General features: G+C 36.7%; 1 protein-coding gene across 4 annotated transcripts in view; it reads right to left on the bottom strand.

Annotated features, from left to right (window-relative positions):
• LOC150099115 (coronin-2B-like) overlaps window positions 1-26,848 on the bottom strand; it is a 565,643-nt gene that overhangs the window by 315,405 nt on the left and 223,390 nt on the right. For all 4 annotated transcript variants that reach the window (XM_090404927.1, XM_090404925.1, XM_090404924.1 and 1 more), the window contains 2 exons: window positions 25,279-25,431; window positions 1,651-1,815 (listed from right to left, as the gene is read on the bottom strand). In XM_090404927.1, coding sequence (XP_090261053.1) covers window positions 1,651-1,815; window positions 25,279-25,431 — 318 coding nt within the window. The remainder of the gene's footprint in view (window positions 1-1,650; window positions 1,816-25,278; window positions 25,432-26,848) is intronic.

The raw sequence follows: 26,848 nt of genomic DNA, 5'->3' as shown, positions 1-26,848 counted from the left end.
CTGCTGCTGCTGCTGCTTGCCATCTCACAAATGAATTGTGTATTGGGTATACTTTCCAATATTCCTTTCTGCCCAGTAATAAGCTGCAAGCTAACAGAGATTACTGACCCCCCCACCACCACCACACACACACACACACACACTGGGAAACAGATCAAAAGAACATGCCCAGCAGGCAGCCCACTAAAGTGCCTCGTGCAATAACTGAATATTTTACAGGCAGAAACTCCTTGTTTGTTTTTCCATCTTTCTGATTGATTAGCAGACATTCGAAACATATTATTCTGATATTGCATTTGTAGGATGACAGTGTTTTTAAATATTAATTTCCCCTGTTACCCAATATCAAATCAGGAAATAATATGTATATTTTCTGATTTATAATTTACTAATTTATAATAATCAAAACCTAGTTTCTGTGTAGAAAAATTAAACATTATGTGGAACAATTACTATGGAAAAATAACAAATTGAATAAAAACTGTACCTATGTTTCATAACAGTTTTTGGGTGTGTGGTAGTGTTGCAGCAGGAGGTGGGGGGATAACACTATCAAAGTCGATATAAAGTTCAATTTTATTGTGAAAATATGAAATTTCACATTTGATGCATGCACATATACATATTTTGTATGAGAGAATATACTCAAAAGTATCGCTTACTTTAAAATTGGAGCAAAATATATAAACTAGCAGAAAATATACATTCCAATTTAAATAATAACCATTTTGTAAATACCAATTATACAGGGAAACCAACAAGGTGAAAGCGCAAAGAACGGTGGATTTCGATATTTTGAAAAAAAATTAGTGATATGATTAAAGAATTGCATATTATTCTCTAAAAAGCAAAGTTGTCGAAGAATAATTCACAGATTTCCTTCAGGAAATCTGTGAATTATTCTTTGAAATATGATTTTGAACAAAGATAACATAATCTAGAACGTCGGCAGCCGGGGTTTTTTTTAAATAATATTTCAAATAATTATTGTGAATTAATTTCTTTGAAAACAAAAAAAATTTTCTGTCGAGTAAGTGATTAGACAAAATTAGCACAAAAACATTACACATTGGTTCTCCAAGGTAATGTCATATTTAAGTGAAGAAAGTATGCAAGGATTTATATTTTGTCCTGGAATTTAAAATTGTACAATAAAAAAAAAAAATAAAAATAATTTCTATATTTTAGTCTCTCTAATATAACTCAGAGTTCAGTTGCCCATCATAAAACAAGGAACTGCATTGCATTCTTTGTTATAGAGAACTGAAACTCAGCTTCGCGAGATAATCTGGTTAAGCATTCTTTACAGCGTGAAGGATTATCGCACCTTCTAAAGGACAGAACAGCCAAATTGAACTTCTTATCCATGGTCTTTCAACAGGTGTACTGAATTGTATCCAGATTTAGCTGGTATATATATATACCAGCTAAATCTGGTATATAGGGCGTATATATATATATATATATATATATATACGTCCTGGCCGGTTGGAGGGTTAACACCACTAACTGTCTTTAAAGGGAAGTAACAGAATATTATATAAAATAAATAAGATATTTTCACCTATGTTGTAAGATGAAATGATGAAATGATGAGTCAGTGGGTTCTCTTATTGGAATAATTGAAAACATTAAAAACAAGACACATACTTTAATAATTTCTCCTTTTCGTGGATCAATGATTCTCAGCATCTTGTCTTTACAAGTAGTTGCAAGCAGGCTGCCATCTCTATTAAAGGACATGGAATGGATAGAATCATGGTGACAATCTATAGATGATATCATTTCACCCTTTCCAATATTCCACATTATGATCTAGAAGTGACAGAGTATAACTAAGGAATGTTTTTCATTTTCAAAAAATTTATACATTTATAGATAGATATTATTATAGATAGATTTATTGATTAAATAAAAGTATGTCAATTTATATTTTATTAGAAGTTGTCAATTTTATTAGCATGTCATTACTATTAACACACAGACCAATAACATGCATGTATACTGTACTCGTCTATTAGCAAATAGCATATGGCAGCAGCTAGTAGCAATCAACTGTTGCATATTAGCAGAGTGCTACACCAATAAATAAAACCACAAATAAAATACAGGCAGTCCCCAACTTATGTAAGAGTTATGTTCAGCAAGCTGTACATAACTCAAATTTTTATATAAGTCAATCATAATTGCCTGCATGTTTACAGTATGAGTATGCAGTAGTGTATTAACATGTTTTAAAAGTTATGTGAGTATTAGTTTCAGTCACAGAATTGAAGCAAAAATTGGATTTCAATATATAATTAGTGATAATATATTGACGCATATATAGACGTACTAGTTTCGCTTTATTACGTGAGCAAATTACCGCTACTTGCTTTCTCTTGGCCAACACTAACGAGGCTATTCGTATGCTAGAAGAAGAGCTTACCGCTATGCTAAATGATGATCTTTAGACAATCCTCTCTGACGCCTCTAATTATTCAGCAAATAAGGAATTCCAAAAAGTACATTGTCATATCAAAAAATTCGAAAGTTTGAAAAAGAAATCAGCTAGAATACCTCAAGTGCCTCTCAACACAGTAATAAACCTGTCATCCCTAACCATGAAGCTATCAGCGCACTCTCCCTAGACCACAACTTCGCTATAACACCAAAAAAAAAATCCCTTCTGAAGAAATAATGATTCAATTAGAACGTAATATCCACAACCTTCCCAACCATATTGCCAACAATATCAGACTAGATGCAGCCAGTGTTCTCACTAAAACTAAACCTCCAAAATGCAACCTTTCTAAAGAAGAATTCAAAGCTCTACAGGAATTAAAAAATAACAGTAAAATAATAATTACTAAAGCGAATAAGGGAAATGCCACTGTAGTTCTAAACAAAACTGACTACACAGGTAAGCTTTCCTCCCTGCCATTAGATAGGACTACTTACCTCCCTATAGAATATGATCCTACCAGCTCCCAAATCAGAACACTTGATAGGCTCCTTAAGAAGGTTACTTCTTGGCCTGTGGAAATTACTAATAAACTAAAACCTTTCAACTCTAGACCCCCCCCCCCCCCAGAATATAAGGACTTCCAAAAATCCATAAACAGAATGTGCCATTACGTCCCATTGTGGATGGCATCAATTCCCCCACATACAAACTAGCTAAACATTTAGCCAAAGTGCTCACACAATATACTGGCAACACACCTTCACACATTAAAAATTCAGCCCACTTTAAAGCCAGCATAGAAAACTTCTCACTCCAACACACTGACATAATGGTCAGTTTTGATGTCTCCTCCTCATTCACCAATGTTCCACTCAAAGATACTTTGGACCTCATCCAAGGCAAATTTCCTCCCGATATTTCAGCCCTATTTCAGTTCACCATGAACTCAGGCTACTTCATTTGGCAAGGAAAAATCTACAAACAAATAGAGGAGACTGCCATGGGTTCTCCACTCTCCCCACCTCTGGCCATCTTCTTTATGGAGACCTTCGAAGAAAAAGCCTTAAACTCGGCCCCACTTAAACCTATTGTTTGGCTATGCTATGTAGATGATGTGTTCGCTTGGCCGCATGGCCTAGACACACTCGAAAACTTCCTTTCACACTTAAACAATCAACACCCCAGGATCCAGTTTACCTTAGAAAAAGAAAACAATAACAATCTCCCTTTCCTAGATACTCTGATTACATGCCAGCCTAATGGATTCCTGGCTATCTCAGTTTACAGAAAACCTACACATACATGTAGATACATTCACCAGCGTTCACACCATCCCCCCTCCCAACAATATGGGATTATAAAAACCCTATATAACAGGGCAAAATTAATCAGTTCAGATAACAATGCCCTTACTACTGAACTTATTTATATTCTTAACACCTTTGTAGCCAATGGATACAACCCCAATAAAATCCAAAAAATATTAAAACCAGTTAACCCCAACCCTCCTCCACAACAAGGACTACTCCAAATCTGTCACTATTCCTTATATTCGTGGTACTTCTGAAAAGTTAACAAAAATCTTAAAAAAATATGACTTGACAACTTGTTACAAACCATATCAAAAATTGGCATCTCTTATCCGCTCTCCCAAGGACCAGCCACTTCCTCTAGACCTACCTGGAGTTTACTAGGTCCCTTGTAGTTGTAAACTGTCTTACTATGGCCAAAAAGGTAGGACTGCTAATATCAGGATATCTGAACATAATAATTATATTGGTTTCCACCGTTATAGCGACTCAGGACTTGCTGACCATGCCTTGGACACCTGCCATAAAATACGTTGGAAGAAAGCTTCCTTACTACACTGCAGCAAGTTTTAATATGAGAGATTATTCTTAGAATCAGTCTCAGCCTTAAAAAACTCCCCAAACCTCAATAAATTTGGATGCATGAGACTACCCCAAATATGGAAGGCAATCTTAAAACATCAGCCAAACAGCCAAGATTAATACCCAATTTGTCCACTAGGTGGCACCCTTTAGGACTGACTTCAGTTGTTTTCTTCAGCCATTTTTGCTTAGTGTTAGTGCATGCGTGCACATTTCATTAATTTTTATGTTCCCTGAAGATGGAACATTACCGAAATATTGGAAGTATTAATTAAAGTTATTTAGTTAATATAATAATATACGTTGTTCTTTCCTTAAAATTAACAGTTATAATTATTAATTTAAGGTAACAATGTAAAATATTAAAAAAAAAAAAGAATGTTTAATTTGACCATTTGACCTTTCTTATGAAATTATAAAGAGGTGACTAACCAGCTTGTTTCTTCTCTTCATGAATCTCTCAATAATAGGCTAATGGGACATTATTTCTCTTTGGACTTTTAAAAACCATGAGGCACAAGGATCCCCACAAAAACTAAAAATGTATACCACATAAACATTAAAAATATAGCACATCTGTGTTGAGAGCAAAACTGAGAAAAGTGCATGCATGTGCTATGTTGTTGGTTGTCTTCCAAAGACTGCCATTAGATGGCGTGAGAAGAACATAGGTGAATTAATTAAAATTTTTAGAATTCGCTATTTTTCTATCCCTTTAAAAAAATTTTGCGTAAGTCGGGGACAGCCTATAATTATATCATAGCATCATGTCAAAACACTTATTACTTTTTCTGTAAAACAACAAGAAGGACTTATTCCTACATAATCTGGTCTCAGGTATAATCTGTAAAAGCAGTTCAACACCACCAACCTGCAACTAATATTCATTATAAAATGTTAATACTAGAATCACTTACATTTAATATTTTTAATCGTTAAGTTTCACAGCTATTGTCAATATAGTTATAAGAAAACTCTAAAAAGAACAACAATTTAATTGAAAGCATGTGATATTATGTGTACTATGAGCTGCAGGAGAAGAGCTCCATCTGCATTAATAGATATTTAAAATAAATGACAATAAATTAATGTAGTTAATTGATTATTTTTAAATATAAGCAAAATTTAATTACAAACTTCAACAGATTAATGTACAAGTAGCTTTCCATCCAGTTCACAAACTTAATACATTCTTTAGCACACCAAAAAACAAATATCCTCCTCTATCTTATCCTGGAATTACAAACTCCCCTATTCTCATGGCTTATATTATATTATTATTATCATTACCCAAGACCTCATGGAGTCAAAGACTCATTTGTGGGGGGGAGGTCCTTATATCACACACACACATCTCATCATACCGTGTCTTAAACACACTCAAACTTCTTGCAGACACAACAATCTCAGGCAAGGCATTCCAATCAGTCACAACTCTGCACGAAAAAAACCTGCCTCTCACTCCCCTACTCACACTCTCTTTATACAGTTTCCGGGGATGACATCTGGTTCTCCCCTGATCTCCCACTATTCTCTGTAGAACTTCTCCACCATTGATCTTATAACAACCCCTTACCAACTTGTAGGTCTCTATCATATCTCCCCTCTTCCTTCTCTCCACCAGACTCTGCAAATTACATCTTCTTAATCTTTCCTCATACTCAACATTCCAGAGGTCAGAAACTACCTTAGTCAGTTGCCTTTGGACACTTTCCAACATCTCTTTTTCCTTCTGAAAACCCAGTGATCAAATCTGGGCACAATAGTCCATGTGTGGCCTAATCAAAGCCTTTTACCATGAAACAAGAATCTCCCTACTTCTACACGTCAGTGTCCTCCGCATCATTCCCAGAAGTCTTTGTGTTGCCTTCACAATTTTGGTGATGTGTCCCTAAATTTTAGATCCTTATCCACTATCACCCCGAGATCTCTTATTTCCTCTACCTCCAACAATATATTCTCACCAAGCATAAATTCTGCATCCCATCTTTGTTTTCCAAATTTTAAAACCTTGCATTTTGCAACATTGAACTAACATCCCCATTTGCTTGCCCAATCACTCAATTTATTCAAGTCTTCTTGCAAGGCCACATCTTCATTACTCTTTATGGTTCGTCCCAAATTTGCATCATCTGCAAACAACTGAATATCTCCATCAAAATTTTCTCCAATATCATTAATATACAAGTTAAATAGTAATGGCCCTAAAACATACCCCTGAGGCACTCCACTAGTGACTTTCCTTTTCCTGGATATCGCACCCCCATAAACAACTTGTTGATACCTATCAGATAGCCACTCTCCAATCCAATGCACTAATCTAATATCCAATCCCATCTGCTCTAGTTTGACTGTCAACTTATCAGGAGGTACTCTATCAAATGCTATTGCAAAATCCAAGTGTATTACTATGTATCCTTCTCCTCTGTTCAAGGAAGCAGTCGCTTTATTGTAATAAGTAAGTAGATTACTAAAACATGACCTCCCTTTAGCAAATCCATGCTGTCCATCAAAGATTATACCATTGTTGTCAACCCAACTCTGGACCCTAGTTCTCACAAGCTTCTCCAACAACTTAACCACAACACCTGACACACAGATAGGACTATAGTTTGATGCTTGAGTTTGATCACTTCCTTTATGAAGTGGCACAATCTTGCCCTCCTTCCACTTTTAGGAACTTGACCAAGTGCAAGACTCATATTAAAAAAATGTGTCAAGGCAGGTGTCAACTCTCTGGCACATGCCTTCAGAATATGCAGTGATATATTATCAAGTCCCACAGAATTATTTACATCTAGTTTACTCAACTCCCCATACACCTCTTGCTCACTTACAGTCAGTCTCTCCTACCCACCATCAACTGCTCTCAATCTCTCCATGAAGTCACATTCACAAGATTGAAAGATCTTTATGAACCGCTCATTAAGTATCTCCAACACACACATTCTGCATCAGCTATCTTTATACCATTTCCTCCAATCAATGTCATCCTTCCATAATCATTCTTTCTTTTACTAGTTACACATCGAAAGAACTCCCTAGGTTTCTTTTTGGCTTCATTAGCTAACTGCTGTTCATACCTCTCTTTAGCTACTCTCACCAACCAAGTCACCCTCCTTGCTTGGTCTTTGTAGACCTCATGAAATTGGTTACTTCCACTTCTCTTATGCTGCCTCCACAATGCCCTTTTTCTCTGTATCGCATGCTTAATCTCTTTATTCATCCATCTCACACCTACCTTATTTAACCTTCTCACCCTTGGAATACATTTAGATATTGCATCTACTAGATAGTTTATTTAAAATCCCCCAAGCTGCATTGATCTCTTTTCCAGCTAACTCCTCATTCCATGCTACACCTGCAAGCTGTCTCCTGAGCTCTTCATAATCACCCCCCCCCCACTTGTAGTTCCACATATACCCTTTTCTCACAGGAATCCTCGCACTGCTGGCAACCACCCAGGTAATCACCTCATGGTCACTTTCACCAATTGGTGGATGATTTGACACCTGATTTATAATTACATTCTCTGATGAGATGACCAAATCCAAGACCCTTAATCCTCGTGTGCCCTCTGTTACATACTGTCTGAGGTAGTTATCCCTAAAAAACTGAAGAAACTCATTTTCTTTACTTCCAGTTGCTATCTCTTCATTCCAGTCTATATGGCCATAATTAAAATCACACATAATGATCACTCTCTTCTTATTTGCTTGGGTAATTTGACTATACAGGGTGTTCGGGATAAATTTGACATATTTATAATTAATTATATTTTTCTGTAAGTTACATGTATTAACACACACTTCTCTTCATTTAAAAGTTTGGACCCTTCTTCATTCATATACAAGATGTCAGAAAGGATGGATAGCTGGAACCCACCTGAATCATGGAAGAGAATAACTTGTATCATGATGATTCGTGCCCGCCATCAAAATAAGGATATTACGACTGCTGCCCAATGCTCCCTGAATACAGTAAAAACAATCAGGCATGAACTAGAGACTTGCAATGGTGACTACAAGGATGTAGCAAGAAGAAAGATCCCTAGCAGACGATCTGATTGCGTTCGTACAGCAGAATTCCTCGCAAATCTGCAGGAACAGGTGTTGAAGAACCCTGGCATTGGAATTCGGGCTTTGTTCGTGGAGTTGCTAACTGTAGTCAAGCCCTGGATAACAAGGGTAGCCAATGGTAGGCCGTATGTCAGCAGGATTCGGCCCCTTGCCACACCTCTGGGAAAAGTCAAAAATGGTTGTCTGAAAATTTCTACGACTTCACCAGTCCAAATGTTTGGCCTCCAAACTCCCCAGACCTTAACCCCATGGATTATTTTGTATGGGGCGCAGTTGAAAAAGACACCAATCGCACTTCCAGTAATACAAAAGCCCAGTTAATGGATAAAATTAAAACAGTTTTTGCGGCCCTTCCCAGGGAGACTGTAGCATCAGCTTGTTCGAGGTTCCGAAGCAGAATTGAAGCTGTGATCGATGCTAATGGTGGTTATTTTGAGTAAATCTTGTTGATAGTATTGTAATTAACTCTGCCTGTAATGTTTTTTTGTCAATTCATTAAATTTAATAGATACAAAGAAGATTTTCTTTTTCCTTACGAAACTGTCAAATTTATCCCGAACACCCTGTACATTTCACTATCACCACCATCCACATTACCAGGTCTATAACAACATCCCACCAAGTATTTGATTCTATTCACCTCTATCTCACACCATACTGCCTCAAAACCACTGGCCCTATTTCCCTCTTGCATCTCTACCTTGTATGGACATAACTCTTTCTCTATCATCAATAGCACTCCCCCTACCTTTTTACCCCTTCTATCCTCACGAAACATATCATACCTTTCCATCTCTATTCCTGTCAGGATGTCGTCCTCATCTAACCATGTCTCACTTATTCCGACAATCTTTAGGTGAACGGATGCAATTAGTGCAACCATTTCATCCGCCTTGTTTCTTATACTTCTAGCATTGGTATACAATCACAACAGTTCATTTCTGGATCTACAGGTAGTTTCACTGATACCACTAACTCGATGTGATCTCTCCATGCTGGACTGGGGCCATTTCCCTTTCTGCTTCTTCATTTTAGAACCCTTTTCAATTCCAACTGTTTCCTCTTGATCCCTGGTCATCCCATTTCTTTCCTGCCTACACATGCTCTCACCTCCTATTGGAGCATCCACCTTTCTCACGCTGTGTACCCCTGTCCACCCTGAGCTTCCCCGTTTCCCTGCTCCTCTTGCACACCCATTCTCTCATTTTCTATACGCATACCACTCACTTCCCCATTCATATCCACTTCTTCAATCTCTCCTGTCTTACTCTCCTGCTCTTCCACATCACTCCTCTCTTGATCTGATTCATTCTCTCTATTCACTTCTCTACCTTCCAGCAGCAGTCTCTCCAAGTGACTCACACCTAATTATGGACAAAGTGGTCAATCTGAACAAATATGTCTTAAAGAACCCAACAAATCTGGTTTAGCAAGCCACACTTTATCTACAAAACACAGAAATCAGTGGAACAAAACCAAAATGTTACTTAAAAGTTACATTCTTCTGGAAAGACTCTACAAAGAAAGCTGTGAAACACACATTCACAACCCGAACCTGAACAAAAGCGATTGCCTAAAACTTTCTCAATTTTGGGTAGTTATATTAACTAATACTCACCAATTACATGTTCCTTAACTTTAATTATATTTTGCTTATATTAAAAAATAATTAACTAAATTAATTTATTCTAATATATTTCTAATATTCTAATTTATTCTAATAAATCGAGTATGGGCGGTATAATCCTTACATTCTAACAGAGTAAATGCTGTTGGATCTGCCTGTCCAAAAGCATTAGGTAGCAGCCCCTACCACTGGACTTACCCAGCAACAGGCTAACAAGCTGCCCTGAGGAAATTCAATATATTTTCAAGTCTCATCCAAAGAAAAGCCGGATGGATTATCAGGGAAAAGACCACAATTCAGTTAAAAGTAAACGAAACTGGAAAAAGGAACACATAATGAAGGTTGCAACATGGAATGTGAGAAGCATCACATACAAAGAAGAGGAACTTGATAAACAACTAAACCATGCTAACATAAAGATATGTATAGTAACAGAAATAAAGAAAAACAAAAAGATACAAATCTACAATGGGAGTAAAAAAAAGAAGAAAGAGCAAAAGCAGTATAATGATTATGGTACATAAATCTCTAAAAAATAATATTGCATGTTATAACTATTTCATGAAATACTAACAGAAATTAGACTCAAGACATTAAAGGCCATGAATGCCATAGATAAAACAGACAAAACTGACTATTTACTACTAGCAGTAGATTTAAATACTAGAATAGGAAACGAAAAATATAAAAGAAACATAGGTAAATTCGGCAAAGATGCATGTAATCAAAATGGTCACAGACTGCAAGATTTTGTCATTTATAATAAACAAGAATAAAGAATTCGTAGTTTAAACACAAGGAAATACATAAATACACTTGGTCAGCTAGAGGATGCAAATCATAAATGACTATGTCATCACAAATTTTAAATTAGCGGAGTTAATTTCTGATGTAAAAGCATATCGAGGCTTTGAATTAAACTTTGATCATTATATGGCATCAGCAAAAATTCGATTTAAATCAAAGTGGCTAAAAATACATAAATATCAAAAATTCTTATCAACTGAGTTACAAAAATTTCTTCATTACAGGATCCCCATGGTAGACAACAATATCAAAAATGCACAAACATAAAAACAGAAACCACAGATGAATCAAGTGACAAAGAAGAGGAATGGGAAAATTTGAAACAAATTCTCACAAAAGCAGCAACAGAAAGCTTAGGAATAAAGTGCAAATGGATTAGAAAAAGGGGACTATGAGACAGGAACAAAGAAATAGAAAAATATAAGAAAAACAAAAAAGGACAGTTACCAGAAATGGCTAAATTCAAAAACAATAGAAGCAGAAATAGAGTATAAAAGAAACAGTGCAATTGCAAAACAAGAAGTAAAGAAAAAACAGAGAGAGAGACGGAACAATTTCATAACAGAACTCGAAAAGGATATATTTAAGCCACAACCCAAAATCTATAAAATTAAAAAATAAAATACATGAATAAAGAAATAAAAGAAAAGATAAAAATACAAACAATAGATTTAGAAAAGTGGGTGACATATTTCCAAAAATCACTGGACAGATGAGAACAATGAAATAAAATTTTATAAAATAAAGAATGACCTAACAGAAAATATCACAATGTTAGAACTGAAAAATATAATAAAGAAGATGAAAATAGGAAAAAAGGAGAAGACAATATAAAGATAGAACTATACAAAAATGCAGGTGAAAAATTTATTTTGGTTTAGATGTCTGAAAAACTCCTAACTCTTGGAAAAAAGCACTAGTTCTATAAAAAAGTTCCTGACTCCAGGGAGTCAGGAACTTTTGTTTACCTAGTTTTACACAGTACTTCACTTTCTTACATTTTTCTCCATATTCTTTTCGAGTAGAGGCTGACAACCACAGGAAACTTTCATTACACTTTTTTCTTCTACTTGACTACCCCTTTAATTTCCTGATTCCACCAATGAATTTTCCATCCTTACAAGATTCCAACAACCTCAGCATATGTCTCTAATCGTTCAATGTTTTCTTCAGAATGTGCCACTGAATCTCAAAGGCTTGGTTGTTGTTTTCAATCACTTTGATTTTTTTTTCTTCAGTAATGTTTGTATTTTTGAGTCTATACTTCACCTCTGAAAGCTGCTTGACTTTCATTCATTTTAAAATATTCTTATACATTTTCTTTTTAATAGGATATTCGATTATAGCCTACTCAAAACTAAACGGTGACTCCTTATTTCAAATCTTCTGTTTACTCTTATATTTTCTATGCTCATATGTTTTGAACAATATGAAGCTACAAGTGGAAAAACATTACTATCAACAAAAACACAGTCAATGAGACTTATTTCTTGCATCTTTTTTCAATTTGCACATATCTTTATGTTGAAAAATGGTGTTATTAATAATTAGTCCATGTTCTGAACAGAAATTCAGCAGGTACTTACCATTATTATTAGTTTTGTTCTTTTCTCCAAATTTTCCCAAAATGTCTGTCTGGTAATCATTTGTTCCTTTGTTGCTTAGATCTCCAACAAGGACCACTTTTTTCTTTGTGTCAGCTGCTTTCTCTAATGCTTCAATGTAGCTGCAATTCAACAATCCGAGTATTGAGGTTATCTTCCCAGGCAACCTTACATACCATTATTCCAAATGGCTCTCTTTTTACCAACACCAGTGACCAACCTGGGCAATCCAGACTTTTTTTTTTTTTGGCTGGGCCTGGGTCATTTTCTGGGTCTGGCTCTCACTGACGAGACCTCAATTAAGGTCGAAACCGGTCTGGGTAGTGGCCCTTCCTTTAATGTATAGCATTTTACATGTCTGCAAGATGTGCTTTGTTTTATGGGAGATACTAAGACAAGGAGTGATGAGGGCTTAGTCCACCTTCACCACGAGTTGCCTCAGTCCTGAAGATAATTCAGGTGCAAACTTTGTTTGCTTACACTTGGATAAAGGATTAAACTAAATTTATCATAGTCTAACCAAGTGGAAAAAAACTTCCAACATCTTTCTCTAAATCCAGAGTAATTTAATAATAAGGTGAGACACCTTTTGGCAACTCGTATAGGTAACAAGGTTGGTCGATTGGTATAGCCTCTGCTACTAATGGCTCACAAAAAAAAAGGTAAGCAAATTTGAGCGCAGTTAGTAGTTGGAAGGGAATCAATTGTTCGATGCTGTTGTCACACTCTGCCTCGATTTGGACTCCCTGGAGGTGTTACATAATAATAATAATAATAATAACTTCTCCATTGCTTCCACCTTGGTATCACCACCTCTGGGGCTGGCTCCCACCGACTAGACTTCAATAAAGGTCGAAACCGGTCTGGGTAGTGGCCCTTCCCTTAATGCATAGCATTATACATGTGTGCAAGGAGATGTGCTTTGCATTATGGGAGATACTAAGACAAGTAGTGATGAAAGCTTGGTCCACCTTTACCATGAGTTGCCTCAGTCCTGAAGATAATTCAGGTGCAAACTTTGTTTGCTTACACTTGGATAAAGGATTAAACTAAATTTATTAAAGATGCAGACATCTTTGTATAAACATTGACATAATGCAAATCATACATCTGCTCACCCAAATTCCTGATAACTCACTTCACTCTCCCAGTTCTACCAAGAGGAGAGGTAACTGTAGACGTCACTTCTCCTCTTGGTAACTCAGACCATCTTGTAGAGGTCTACTATCTCACAGAACAACCTTCCTCCACCCTTCCACTCATGACCTCATGTCCTTTTGACACTACAAAAGTGCCAAGTGGGATGACCTCCAGAATTTCTACTCCTTTCCATGGTCCAAACACTGCTTCCCCCTCCCTCCATGAACATAATCATCTGCATCAAGCAAGTGACAGAAATTATCCTCAATGGCCTGAAGGCCCTAATTCTCCATTCTGCCCAAAATCATAGTTCACTTTCCAAGCTCTAGTTCAACAGAAAGTGTAAAAAAAAACAACTGAAGAAAAAAAGTCTGCAGAACACAAGTGGCTCATATGAAGAATCTGAGTCACACCTGCACTGTAGCTTAAAGAATGCAGGTGTGCTTAAGGGTTCTGTTCTAGCACCTACTTTCTTGCTAAGACATCTACAAACAGTACCTTAAATACTGATCTGCATACCATCCTTCAATGTGGAGAATACAATCTGGTCACCTTATATACCACTAAAATGCAGCCTTTCCTTTTCTCTTGCAAATGGGATCATAGCTCATGTACCCTTACCCTCCGTAATGCACAAATCACCAGAAAGGATCAGATCTCTCTGTGTGGGCTAACATTTACTGCAGGCTCTCCTGGAATAAGCAAATCACATCAATATTATCCTCAGCATCAACTAAGAATTTGCTTCCACTCAAGATACTATTTTACATCCACCCAGCTACAATTTTATAAAAATTCTAAATCCATCCATTCTTAGAATACTAAAACCTTACTAAAAATCCTTCTGTTCCGGAGGAGAGCAATTTGGCTTATAGATGATCCCTCTCTCACATATACTTCAACCTCTTAATAGATGCAATGTGTCAGTAATATATCTATTCTACAGGTATCCCCTCCATGTGGAGCACCTGTTCATGGTGAAGGGGACCTCCCAGTGATGGTACTAGCACTTTTCATTCTTCCTCTTTTTCTTTGCTTTTCTTCCTGTATTTTTTGCTCTACTTCTCCTGAGTCTTTTTCACAATCCTTTTTCCAGACCACCATCACTGGGATCCAATACCCTGCCACCGTGTTTGCAGTGCGGTGCGACCTGTGGACATCCGGAAAGGGGGATCCTGGTAGTCTTGCACTACTTTGGCTCCTGCTTCGGCAAGATGGACAGTCCTGGATGGCCCAGCCAGAATCAATCAGTTAGTGGGCTTGCCTGCAAGGGCAACAGTGTTGAAGTAAGTGTCTGACCTCATGGTATGGGGTTGGGATCCTAGACCTGCTGCAGTGCCGGTATAGTGTCCAGGGTAGCCCTGGCGTTCCACTCCTTAGCGTAGTCTTTGCTTGACAGGTAGTGGGCATCCATGTGTGGCTCCATGGTGGGTGGGGAGCTCTGGAGCCGAACTAAAAATTCCTTAAATATGAATCCCTCATCCTCAAATGTTTCAGGGACCCTAACAAAGTCCCAACCAAGTATTGATACTATAGATACAGCATATGGAAACAGAAGCAAGAAACAAAAGATATCGGATGCTAACATAAATGTACCAACCTTTTTAATCATTCATGCAACAGGTGAGAAACCAATCAGGAAAATGTCACCCTTCTTTATCCAAAAAGGTTTAGAAGGATTGGCAGGACCTCCCAAAACTGTAAAAAAATTGTGCTCTGGTGATATTCTCGTGGAAACAATATGTAAACAACATTCCGAGAAACTACTGAGAGCAATGACAATGGGTGGAATACAAATACAAATTGCAGTGACACCTCACAGAACACTCAATTCCAGTAGAGGAGTGATATCAGAATGGGATCTCCTTGATGTTCCTGATGAGGAGATATGTTGAGAGCTTAAAGATCAAGGAGTGATGGGTGTGAGGCGCATCCTGATACATAGGGATGATTGCCTGGTCTCAACCAAAAACATCATCCTTACTTTTGATACGCCTAGGCCTCCGATATCTGTAAAAGCAGGATATCTTAGCTGTCCTGTTAAAATGTACATCCCTAACCCACTGAGCTGCTTTAAATGTCAAAGATATGGACAGACCCAAACTGCCTGTCGTGGTTCTACTACCTGTGCCCGATCTGGTAGTAAAGAACATGGTAATAAATCTTGCTGTGAAAAAAAAAAGCTAAATGTGTCAACTGTCAGGGAGATCATCCAGCTTACTCACATGCATGTCAGAAATGGAAAGATGAAAAAGAGATACAAAAAATTAAAACAGAACAGAACATAACGCATCAGGATGCAAAAAGAAAGCTGGCTACCATTACACCTGTTCTACGATCCTCTTATGCTGAAAAAGTAACAATTGAAAAAGTGCCAACAGCAACTCAAACATGTATGTCTATTCCACCATCTGATAATTTCACCATACATGAACTTTACGATCGCAAGTGCTTCTCTTTTGAGCGCATTAATCACAAGACCTGTGGCCTTACTCCAGAGACAACTTCAAAAACAGTTCCATTCGATGAAAACTCACCTATCAAAAAAATTATGGCGGAGACATCACTCAAAGATAAACCACCAGACACTCACACAGAAAAAATGGATACCTCGGTACCCACTGAAACAAACTAAACATACCAACTGACCCTAACAAATTTGATGTTTTGAACACTCTACCAGATGAAGAGATGGACACTGGCCGTCCATACTTCCCTAAAACAGAGGATAAATATAAATCTGACAAAGGTAAGCCCTCAACCTCCCGAAAACCAGACAAATCAATAAAATCAAGACAATAGGAAAATTTTTACTGGAACTGTCGTGGGATTCGCCAGAATATTGGCGATATCAAGATGTTGTTGCAGAAACACAAACCTTTCTGTTTCTGTCTACAGGAAACATACTTAAGACCCGATGAGGACCGTACCTTTAGGAATTTCACTGTTGTATGTAAGGACAGAACTGGAGGTGGTCCTGCTCATGGAAGAGTAGCTATCCTAGTGGGCAGTCATATTCCTTTCCATCAGGTCCAACTTAGTACTTCTCTCGAAGCAGTAGCGATTTGTTTCTCTGTGGGATTTCTTATTACAGTATGTTCAATTTATTTACCACCAAATGCCGAGTTAAATGAAATTGATCTTGATAACCTTATCTCTCAACTGCCTGAACCCATACTTTTGATGGGTGACTGTAATGGTCACAATACTCTAAGCTGTAGTGCCAACACTAATAGACGAGGTCGAATCTTTGAAAGAATTATTGATAATAATAACCTCTCCCTATTAAATAATAAACTCAATACTTTTTTCCATATGCCTACCCATTCATATTCTACAATTGATCTTACAATCTGCTCCCCTTTCATTCTTCCACTACTCGCGTGGGACGTTGAAGAGAACATATATGGAAGTGATCACTTTCCTGTTCCCTGTACAATGTCTTCAAAGGAACCATGTTCACCCACATGGATACCTATATGGAAAATTGACCAGGCTGAGTGGAACACTTTCTCTCATCTTGCAAAATTTAATGCTGATGCCATCAGTCAATCACTTATTAATCAAGCGGTAAAATATATAACAGAATGCACTGTCCAGGCAGCAACAACCTCCATCCCAAAAACATCATCTCGGTTTCCAATTTATCAAAACCCTTGGTGGAACCCAGAATGTCAGACAGCCAAAAAAGATCAACACAGAGTTGGGGCATATTTCGTAGATACCCCACCACATCAAACTTAATAGCTTTCAAGCGTGTTCAAGCCAAAGCATGTTATGTAAAACGTCAGAGTCAAAAACAATCATGGATCCAATTTACTACATCGATTAATCAAATGACCAGTCTAAAAAGTGTATGTGATAAAATCCGGAAAATGAAAGGCAGATGTAGAACACATTGTTTGTCTACCTTAGACTATAATGTCAGTGTTATTGCTGATCCCAAAGCTATTGCAAACACTTCGGGAGAAACTTTTGCTAGAATTTCAGCAACAGCTTCATATTCTCCTGAATGTTTAATACTGAAAGAGCAGCAAGAGAAAGAAAGGCTTAATTTTTCTACCAACATTCTTCAGCCATATAATCAGCCATTTGTTAAGAAAGAACTAAAAGGAGCTCTCCTACAATCTCACCCTAGTGCAGAAGGGCCTGATGACATCCATTATGAAATGATAAAACATCTACCATCATCCTCTATGGATCTTCTTCTCTTATTATACAATAGTATACTTGCAGAGGAAGAGTTTTTAAATTCTTGGCATAAGTCAATTGTCAATGCTATCCCAAAGCCAGGAAAAGATCCAACACAAGCAAATAATTACCAACCCATTGCTCTGACCAGCTGTCTTTGTAAGATACTAGAGAAAATGGTTAATGCCAGACTTCTCTGGTATTTAGAAAGCAACAATCTTCTCTCCAGTACACAATGTGGTTTCCGTAGACATCGATCAACTTTAGACCATTTGGTTCGTTTAGAAACTAGTATAAGAGATGCATTTCTGAAGCAAGAATATCTTGTCTCAGTTTCTTTTTACATGGAAAAAGATTATGTCACAGCCTGGAGATATGGCATATTAAAAGACCTCTATAACCTAGATCTCAAAGGACACCTGCCTATATTTATTAAAAACTTTCTGTCCAGGCGAACTTTCCAAGTCAGAGTGGGAAATACCCTATCTCAACCATATCATCAAGAACAGGGTGTTCCCCAAGGCTCTGTCTTAAGTGTGGCCCTTTTTGCTATTAAAATTAACTCAATCATTGAACAGCTTCCCCCCACTGTAAACAATGCTGTATATGTTGATGACTTCACAATTTATTGTCACTCACGTAACATGAGGGTAATTGAAAGATAACTTCAGCAAGCAAAAAACTGTGTACACTTTTTGAAAAAACACGTTTTGTCAAAAACACACTCATCATCCAGATCCTGAACTAAGAATGGGACATACTGTTATTCCAGGAACTACAGAAACCAAGTTCTTGGGACTCATCTTTGACAGAAAACTTACATTTCTAGCACACATTCGTCAACTAAGAGAAAAGTGCAGAAGAACTTTGAACCTCCTTCGCACTCTATCCTCTACTAATGGATGGAATCCAACCTACAGTGGTTGGATTCCATCCATCATCAGGGTATACGGATAGCTACTGGTGCCTTTCGCACATCACACTCAAAGTCTCTATGTTGAAGCAAATGAACCAGCTCTATTACTTCGACAGAAACAGTTATCCCTTAACTACACCCTAAAAATAAAATCTCTCCCAGATCACCCTACATGGAATAGTATCTTCTCTCTGCATTGGAAAGCTCAATATCACAGACATCAAACTACTATACATCCATTTGGTATGCGTGTTAAAGAAACTGTGTAAGATGTTAGTATAAATGTTAACAACATTAGCTACACTAAACATAACAGCATTCCTCCATTGCAGGTTTGCACACCATTCTGCAACCTCTCACTTCGTCAGCTACAGAAATCTTATACCCCATCATCCGTTTACCTGCAATTGTTTCATGCACACAGAGCAGCACACGCTGCTTTCTTACCCATCTATACTGATGGTTCGAGAATTAATACCTCTGTTGGCTGTGCTGCAGTGTTTCCTGACATTATTATCTCACATCAGATCCCACCAGACTGTAGTAATTATACAGCAGAGTTACATGCCATTCAGCTTGCACTTGTGCATATAAAAGAAAACTGCTACCAAAAGTGTATAATTTATACAGACTCATTGAGCTCATTACAGGCTATCTCCTCTCCTATGTATAATCCACATCCAGTACTTAATGAGGTGCTACACCTGTTTCACAAAATGAAAATCCTTAATTTTGATGTTCAGTTCTGCTGGATTCCCAGCCATATCGGAATTAAAGGAAATGAGCCCGCAGCTGCTAAATCAGCTCATACCTTCTCCACATACTGTTTGACAGTTCCATATACAGACTACAGACAGCTAATAAGATCAAAGCTAATTGCTCAGTGGGAGTCAACATAGCAAGAAGCATTACCAAACAAACTATATAACATTAAACCTGAAATTAAACACTGGCATGCTAGTCAACGTACAAAGAGAAGGGAGGAGGTTATTCTTGCTGCTCCGCATAGGTCACAGTCATCTTACACATTCTCATTTACTGAGAGCTGATGACCCTCCAAAATGTGAAAAATGCAACACACATCTCACTATTCATCATATTCTGGTAGATTGTCAAAAATTTACATGACAAAGGAATGAAATTTTCCTATCTAACCAAGTCATATACACTCAGGGAAATGCTAGCAGACTCAGGCAAATTGCATGATGTTTTTAATTTTTTAGAAAGAATTAATTTGTACAAACACATTTGACTATAAATTTGTTTATATGTAAATACTGTTTTGCTTAACTTAACTTTTATACATACATATTATTCATTAGATTAAATCTAACCAATTATGTATTACCGTAAGCTTTGATCTTGTATATTTGTATCACCCTGCTGTAATTTTGTCAATATCTATATGCTGTATAATAATTCCTTTCTAACTCTTAAGCATTAGTATAATAATGTTTGTTGTAATCTTACTATATATAGATACTGCTTTCCTTGACTTGTTTTGTATATACATATATTAACCTGTATTGTTATCTATTTAAGTACTGCTGAAACCTCTGCAGGAATTTTGTTTATATGTAGATACTGCATTGCACAATATAAATTTTGTGTATGCATCTTATTTACTACTTTATTTTTCGAATAATCATGTAGTGCTGTAGGACACCTTGTCTATGTGCGTACCTTCTAGTAATTCTGTTTATATGTATTGCTAAATTTAGTTTATGCTACATTGCTAAATTTAATTTTCATCATCATCATTATCAAATTCCTGCCATGTACCCTCAAGGGGTGTACAAGATATGACAGTACTACATGAAAAAATTACATCATTACTAACTTCCTATCTACAATTTTCCTCCAAATCAGTCTGTTACTTGTCAAGACTCCAACATAATCAGATCTTATATTTCTATCGTCTAAGGCACTTTGTACTGTATCAGTCCACCTATATCTTGGTCTTCCTCTGGGTCGTTTTCCTGCCAACCTGGCAGAGAACACTTGTTTTGCTAATCTTTCCTCTCCCATTCTATTTAAGTGACCATACCACCTGAGATTAGCTCTGCTAACGCATTACTGGATGCTGACAATTGTCAAGTTCTTTCCTAATATCCTCATTTTTAATATTGCCATTGATGCCATCTGTTCACGGCTCTAATCTTTCTCAGGACTCTCATATCTGCGGTCTCTAGTCTTTGGTCAAGTGTTTTACTTCTGACCCAGCTCTCAGATCCATAAGTTAAAACTGGTTTGAACACTGTCTTGTATACAGTTAATTTAGTGTTATGACTAATTTCTCTCTTATTTCATATGAATTTATTCAATTGACTTCCCATCATACCAGCTTTGCTGATTCTGTTGTCTATTTCTATATTTAATTTACCATCTTCAGTAAAAATCGTGCCTAAGTAGCTGAAATGTTTTACTTGTTCCACAGATTCTCCATTCACACAGTTGATATCTTCAATGATTCTGCCTATTTTCATTGTCTTTGTCTTTTTATTGCTGACCTTCATACCATATCTATTACAACAGCTATTCAATTTAGTCAGAGAATCTTGCAGACTTGTAGCGGATTTATTTAGAAGTATAACATCATCCGCATAAAGCAAAGAGCTGACATTAACATCTCCAATTTTGATATCAGGTTTAATACCAATCTCCTTCATAATGTGATCCATATAGATAATGAATAAAAGAGGGGATAATGTACATCCTTGTCTCACACCAGATTTAACATTAAACCATCTTCCTGCCCATTATTCAATTCTGACTGCCGACTTACAACTCAAATACAGACTAAGTATTGCTTGATATAATGCCCCATTCACATCATATAACTGCAGCGTATTGAATAGCTTCTCTCTTGGCACCTTGTCATATGCCTTTTCCAAATCGACAAAACTTAAATACAGATCTTTGTTATATTCCCATGCTTTCTCGGTCGTAAAGTGAAGATCTGATCCTGACAGCCTCGATTTGGCCTGAATCCAGCTTGTTCTTCACCGAGCTTTTCTTCCACAATTCCTCTCAACCGTTTCTCAAGTATACTTGCATAGATCTTGCCAGGAACACTCAGTAGGGAAATACCTCTGTAATTCTCACATTCAGTTTTATTTCCCTTTTTATATATGGGTACTATGAGAGCTCTACTCCAATCATCGGGAATTCGTCCCTCTGTCCAGGCTTTCTAAACTATGCAGTGCAGCCACTGTAAGACTTTTATACCACCATACTTCAGCATTTCTGGTCGAATATCATCTACTCCTGCTGCCTTTCCACATTTCAAGCCTTTGATGGCTTTTTCTACTTCAAGTATGGATATGTATTCCTGACTGCATGCCTGGTCAGTGTTTTTTATCACTGTGCTGTCATCACTGCTTGTTTCATTTAGCAGTTTTTCAAAGTAATTACTCCATACTTCAAGGATATCTTTTTCTCCTGTTTTCATGTCACCTTTATCATCTCTAACTCCTTTTACAGCACTCTTTCCTCCATTCCTAAGCTTCTTCTTCAACAACCTCCAGAATATTTTGCCACCTTCTTGATATTTATTTTCTATATTCAGGCCAAAGTCCTCCCATGACTTTTGTTTAGCTAGTTTTACACACTGTTTAGCTTTCTTACATTTGTCTCTGTATTCTGTAAGAGTAAAAGCTGACTTATTTGCCAGGAACTTTTGATATGCTTTCTTCTTTTCCTTCACTGCCTCTTTAACTTCCTGTGTCCACCAGGGAGTTCTGATTTTTTTATCCTTGCACACAACCTCACCACATGCCTCTCTGGCAGAATCAATCAATGTTTTCTTCAGAGTTTCCCACTGAATCTCCAAGGTTTGATTCCTGTTGTCAAACTCTTTCATTTTCTTTTCATTAATCATTCTGTATTTTAGTCCACATTTTAGTTCACATCTGAGAGCTGCTCAACTTTTATTCGCTTTAAAACTTTCTTACATGTTATTCTTTTCGATATGAAATTCAATTTCATCCTGCTCAAGACTAAATAGTGATCACTTCCAATTTCAAATCCTCTGTACACTCTGGTGTCCTGCACTAGGGAGAAAACATCACTATCAACAATAACATAGTCAATGAGACTTTTCCTAGCCTCTTCTCTCCATCTGAATTTGTGCACATTTTTATGTTGGAACATGGTGTTAGTAATAACCAGTCCATGTTATGAGCAGAAATCCAACAGATATTTGCCACTATTATTAACTTTGCTCTTTTCTCCAAATTTTCCCAAAATATTTTTGTATGTCTGACAATCATTTCCTACTCTGCTATTTAGATCCCCAACTAGGACCAACTTTTCCTTTTTCATTGTGTCAGTTGCTTTTTCTAAAGCCTCAAAAAATTCCTCCATTTCTACCTTAGTAGAACCTTCTGTGGCACCATAGGCACAAATAAGTCTCATTGTCCAGTTCCCCATTCTCACATTTGCCCACATTATTCTACTCGAGACTGACTGCCATTCAAGAAGATTAGCCTCGTATTTTGTGTTGAATACTATGGCTACTCCTTCTTTTCCTTGATTGTCATTGCCTGAATATAACATTTTGTATTTATTGCTCAGAAAGATCTCACCAGTTTTGGTCTTTTTTGTTTCAGTCACCCCTATTAAGTCGATCTGGTACTGATCTAATTCCTCAGCTAGCTCCATTTCTTTGCCATTCAGGCTTCTTACGTTGAAAGTACCGATCTTTAACTCTGGTGATGTTGAGTTGGGGTTTGTTTTCAGATTTGTTCCAGTAGCTGACTTTTCGCTGTTCGCTCTGGTTCCCTGGCGAAAACAACGGGGGCCTTGTTTAACCGGGCGACGCCCCAGCCAGCATGAAATTTTGTCATATTGTACCATCATTTTTTATTTTGGTTTAACCAATAAGAATACAATTTGGTCGGCTAAATCCAAAATTGCCAGCCCGTCCTCATTCGTTCAGTATCAAAGTAGATACCCAACAGGGTGCACCATTAGAAGGTGAGGATTGGACACTAGGTCAGAAGCCCTGGTCAGTTCTCCGCATTCCTTTAAAGGCTATGTGGAGGTCTCCTCTCAGTTATACAGCTTACCCTTAAGCACCCCAATTTAATTTTCATTCATGCATATTATATAATAATCCCTTTTTGCCTATTTTTGTACTGCTATAAAAGCATCTATTATAATTTTACATATATGTAGATACTGCATTCCTTGGCTTAGTGTTTTGTATTTTGTGTATTAACTTATATTGTTAACTATTTTTGCACTACTGTAATAACCTCTATCCTTGTCTGTTGCTGTATCCTCTACAGCAGTTCCGTTTATCTATAGATGCTGCTTTGTGGAACTAGATTCTTGTACAGACATATTGTTTAAAATTTTCTGTAAATGCTAATGTTGTAACCTTTAGTATGGCACAGTATGACCTTTGTAGTTTTTGTGCCAAATAAACTATAAACCAACCAACCATCTACAGGTATTTCAATGGTCACCGCTTCACTGAACTAGCAACTATCATTTCTCCACTTTCTGATACACTTTTTAATACAAGAGTTTTTTTTATACAAAATCCCTTTTCAGTGCAACTGTAAATGCACTGAACCTGCTTCTCTTTCTCTATCATTCCATCCATTTCCTTTATCCTCTGACACAGCCTTCCTTATGAAGTATTCACTAACAACTAAAACCTGAAACTTTTCAAGAAAAATGTCAATAAACTTCTATTCAATACTCAACTGCACTCCACACAGAAAACTGATGTGTTCATACTTTGACCTTTTATTATGGAATCAATATAAAAAGAGAAAGAAAGAAATGTAGAACCTTGGCCTAAGAATCTGCAAATTGAGAATGTTAGCAGTGCATGCAAGACAGTCAAGAGATATTTGAAACGTATACAATTGCTTGCATATTACAAGAATGTCGAAATGTATTGGAATTGCTTCTAACTAAGTTATTTAACTTAAGCCACAGATATGATAATTTGCCAAAGAAGTGGAACAATGGCAACATAGTTCCTCTGCATAAAAGAGGCTCTAAGACTGAGGTAGTAAATTATAGACAACATTATCTTTGGAATTATGGTAAATATACTGGAACAGTTAGTGAAAGAATCAAGTATGGATGGATAAGTGCATGATATTCTATGGAGAGAGGAACAAGTAATGGCTTTGTGAAGAACAGGTTGTGTCTTAATTTACTAACTTTGTATAACAGATATACATAATAGGTACTATTGGCTAGGGATCACTGAACATTGAGTAAGAGTGTTGCAGGCAAGGTTGGAAAAAACAGATTTCTTGCTTAGAGAGTGGCAAATGAGTGGAATTGGTTGGCAGAATCTGTTGAGTGATTTGTCAGTCAATGCATTTAAGGAGAGTTATGACAGATGCTATGTTGAGTGTAGGTTTTCTATGATAAGTCTTTGAACTCCATGAAAATTTCTGTGCAATAATAATAAAATTAATAATAATTCTACATATATTAAAAGTGTAAAATGTCCTAAACACTAACAATATCCACAATATATGGGGGGGAAAAATCAAAAATTAAACGACTATATAAAATGGTAAATATTTAAAATAAAAACAAACTCACCACATAATCAAATCCTGCACTAAAAAGAATATTTTCTGCTGTTGGATGCCACTCAATATAGCCTACTCTTCGTCTATGTCCATGGAGATCCATTACAGGATGAATTAGATTAGATTTATGAAGACCATCATCTGGTATATACCACAACTTGATCTAAAAATAATAATAATAATAATATATATACAGGGTGTTCGGGATAAATTTGACAGTTTCGTAAGGAAAAAGAAAATCTTCTTTGTATCTATTAAATTTAATGAATTGACAAAAAAACATTACAGGCAGAGTTAATTACAATACTATCAACAAGATTTACTCAAAATAACCACCATTAGCATCGATCACAGCTTCAATTCTGCTTCGGAACCTCGAACAAGCTGATGCTACAGTCTCCCTGGGAAGGGCCGCAAAAACTGTTTTAATTTTATCCATTAACTGGGCTTTTGTATTACTGGAAGTGCGATTGGTGTCTTTTTCAACTGCGCCCCATACAAAATAATCCATGGGGTTAAGGTCTGGGGAGTTTGGAGGCCAAACATTTGGACTGGTGAAGTCGTAGAAATTTTCAGACAACCATTTTTGACTTTTCCCAGAGGTGTGGCAAGGGGCCGAATCCTGCTGCCATACATACGGCCTACCATTGGCTACCCTTGTTATCCAGGGCTTGACTACAGTTAGCAACTCCACGAACAAAGCCCGAATTCCAATGCCAGGGTTCTTCAACACCTGTTCCTGCAGATTTGCGAGGAATTCTGCTGTACGAACGCAATCAGATCGTCTGCTAGGGATCTTTCTTCTTGCTACATCCTCGTAGTCACCATTGCAAGTCTCTAGTTCATGCCTGATTGTTTTTACTGTATTCAGGGAGCATTGGGCAGCAGTCGTAATATCCTTATTTTGATGGCGGGCACGAATCATCATGATACAAGTTATTCTCTTCCATGATTCAGGTGGGTTCCAGCTATCCATCCTTTCTGACATCTTGTATATGAATGAAGAAGGGTCCAAACTTTTAAATGAAGAGAAGTGTGTGTTAATACATGTAACTTACGGAAAAATATAATTAATTATAAATATGTCAAATTTATCCCGAACACCCTGTATATATATATATATATATATATATATATATATATATAAATATACATATAAAGAAAATATAACTTGAATTAATAGTAATTTTCTTAGACACAAATTTTGGTGGAAAAATACCCAAAAACTGGAAAAGTAAATTTTCATAAAATTTAGTACTATGTGAGTTTTCAACCCAATATATCAAATAAACAACTTTATTTGAACAATAATAAGACAATCCTTATTATTGTTCCAGAATGTTTTATTGTGATTATTTATAACATGACTATACTACAGTAATTAAAATGAAAAGAAAATGAACAACATAATTATGGATCAGCAGGCAGAAGATGAATCCTTTGCTATCAGTCATGAATTTAACATGAATACTAGACAATCCTTATTATTCTTCCAACAAACGAGTGGTAGATGCATTCAGATAACTTTTATGTGTGATGGGAGATTTTATGGTTTCTGACAGCTTCGAAAAGTTAGAATT

This window comes from Typopeltis vanoorti, chromosome 15, assembly GCF_054136105.1.
Source record: "Typopeltis vanoorti isolate ZY-2024b chromosome 15, IOZ_Tvanoo_1.0, whole genome shotgun sequence".
Classification (NCBI taxonomy): Eukaryota; Metazoa; Arthropoda; class Arachnida; order Uropygi; family Thelyphonidae; genus Typopeltis; species Typopeltis vanoorti.
This window is presented reverse-complemented; position numbering and strand designations above follow the sequence as displayed.